Consider the following 2,443-nt stretch of genomic DNA (forward strand, 5'->3'; position numbering starts at 1 on the left):
TTACAAAACATTCAGATTAACGGGGAAATTGAATTTGTGGCAATTCTTATAATGTATGCTTTCAGCTTTAGATTTCCTACAGTAAAATGAGATCAAAAGCAAAACTGAAACTAACAGAAATAAATACCACAAAAGAAATTGGTCTCTGGCTTCTTTCCCTAGAGAATCCAAAAAAAGTTCTTTTTTCTCCTCTGAAAGGGGAAGATATTTACCTGTAAAGAGCTTAAAAAATTAAGTTGCGAGTGGGCGGATCATCACGGCCTTCCGTTTGGCAAAGGAAACTGGAATACCTCCACAAAGTCATAAGGAAAGCCAAGCTCATCTTCATCCTCTTGGCCAGCCCACAAATCCGCGCCTTTAAATTTTAAAATATTGAATAAGCCAAGTACTCAGTTAAAAATGCTTTTAAAAGGCCTAAAGCCACAACAGAAGTAAATATTAAATGTAACTGGGTTTGGCATCTAAGATGGAGCAAGGAACTCCCAACGCTCGTCCAACTTGAAACACCTCGCTCTTGTGTAGATCAGCAATTAACTATTTATTAAAAAGCTCTGGTTTAATAGAAAGGCGGCCCCAAAGCAGGAATTGTACTCACCTGAATGTCGACCACGCCGTCTCCTGCCTTACAAAAGTATGCAAGATATCCATCTTCGTCTTTATTTCCTGTACCTAACACGGCGCAAGTCAGCCCTTCCTGGGAGAGCAACTGAGCCACGTAGTAATCTAACACATTTTAATAAAGGAATTGGGAGTTTAACAACAATTGTTACTAGAGGGTGTCCTCATATAGGAGCGCAACTGCCCTGAAGCAAATTTCCCACCTGTGATTTCTAGTGCCTTGTCAATTTTATTTTTGAGCAAAAAATGGAGATCGGTTTGGTCAATGACCACAAACTCGGAATTAAACTTTTTAGCACACTCTTTGGCACGTTGAAGAGCCCAGTCTGAGCTAAATAAAAAATTGCTCAATTATCTCGGTAAACATTTATACAAGGGTAATGGTTAATTAATAAAAATGATTTTAACAACTGTTAGAAAAGAATAAAATCGCACTTAAAACCTCAAGATGGGTTGGGAAATTGCAACCACCCTTTCTATAGGTGAGTAAGGCTCTTCTTGAGCCTACAAAAAAAATTTAATAATTTTATATATGACTTTCCTCTAGTATAACGAAGGAAACCTTTTTAGCAAGCGCCAAAACTACGGCACTGTCTATTCCCCCGCTTAAAGATATACAACAAGCCTTTAATTCTATAAAAGACACATAATACAAAGATGATGAATAACAAACTAAATTGATACTATTAGCCAAAAAGTAATTGTTAAGGAGGTCGATTTTTTTTGAAATCCATTCTTTAGAACTAAATTTTCTCTCTGCCCTGTAATTAAGGAGCCGCTCAACTAAACTCTCGTGGAACGGTTTCATAACTGATAAAGCACGGTTAAAGACACCTAATACTGTTTTTTGAACCCCCACAGTTAATTGTATTTATAAGTTTTTATATATGTATGATTGGCCAAACTGTATTAGGCCTTTCGTATTTTTTTAAACAGATTAAAATGCAACTTTTGATGTAAACTCGTATTGATAGCTATACAAGTTATATTATATCTTTTTTTCAGAAACCAATATAGGAAAAATAATAACTTTAAAGTATATTAAACACGAATTGAGCAACTAAGTACATCGTAGTAGCTATTCTTTAATTTTAGTAACAAGTATCGAACAAAAAAAAAATTAGGGAAAGATAAAAATTAGGTATCTCGTTTTTTTAGTAATGCATTTGTTTGAGACGTAATGTTTTTACCTTAAAAAATAAAGCTGTAGTATATAAAAAGGTCGTTTTGGAGAGCAGGTATTGCTCTAACAGGTAGAAGCATCTTTCGTGCCGATTTTAAGCATACCCCCTTTAAAGGTTTTGCATATAGAAGAATATATCTTATAAAACAATCGCTAAATAGTAGTTAAATAAAGTTACAGGTTAATTAATCAATATTACAAAACTAAGGTCTACACAAAGACCTATACCACAGTCGCTGCACATAGACCAAGCATGTTTAAGCCCACAGTTTACAAAACCTATATTCGTTCGTACTAGTGAATGGGTTATATACGCTAATTACACTGCCCATGTGGTATGTTGCAAACAGGCGTGTTTAACAAGAATTTAAAAACGAGTCGAACTAGAAGAGAAGTCAACCCCTAATACTATAAATATCGTAACTCCTCTAGACACTTCTAAATAGCTTCATATCTTTTACCAAAATAAGAGTTTAATGATTAAAATATTGATTATATAAATTTAAAAACAGAATCCAGTACCCCAAAATCGCCTCCTGATAAAGACTAGATAAAGTTTGTCTGGCACTAATCAAAGAAATTTTAGGGCTTTTGAAGAGAGCATAGATAATGTTAAAAAGACTAAAGAGAATAAGTTATTAG

General features: G+C 34.3%; 1 protein-coding gene across 1 annotated transcript; it reads right to left on the reverse strand.

The window, feature by feature from the left end:
• LOC135145163 (NH(3)-dependent NAD(+) synthetase-like) lies at positions 1-1,428 on the reverse strand. The gene is made up of 9 exons (XM_064077259.1): positions 1,303-1,428; positions 1,181-1,251; positions 1,061-1,122; positions 771-949; positions 596-723; positions 450-534; positions 291-355; positions 128-222; positions 1-76 (listed from the first exon to the last, which is right to left on the reverse strand). Exons 1-9 carry the CDS (start codon positions 1,424-1,426, stop codon positions 1-3), a joined length of 885 nt encoding a protein of 294 aa, XP_063933329.1. The 5' UTR covers positions 1,427-1,428.
• Positions 1,429-2,443: the final 1,015 nt, after the last annotated feature.

The sequence above is a fragment of the Zophobas morio genome, unplaced genomic scaffold (assembly GCF_036711695.1).
Source record: "Zophobas morio isolate AGI-343-1 ecotype UQ-CSIRO unplaced genomic scaffold, CSIRO_AGI_Zmor_V1 ptg000131l, whole genome shotgun sequence".
Classification (NCBI taxonomy): Eukaryota; Metazoa; Arthropoda; class Insecta; order Coleoptera; family Tenebrionidae; genus Zophobas; species Zophobas morio.

What these genes read in the sequence shown, in the direction of transcription:
- LOC135145163 (XM_064077259.1), bottom strand. Translation starts at nt 1,426, where the DNA reads ATGAAACCGTTCCACGAGAGTTTAGTTGAGCGGCTCCTTAATTACAGG. An exon ending in CAATTACTTTTTGGCTAATA is followed by an intron (nt 1,252 to 1,302) that starts GTATCAATTTAG and finishes TGTCTTTTATAG; the next exon opens with AATTAAAGGCTTGTTGTATA. An exon ending in TTCCTTATGACTTTGTGGAG is followed by an intron (nt 223 to 290) that starts GTATTCCAGTTT and finishes TAATTTTTTAAG; the next exon opens with CTCTTTACAGGTAAATATCT.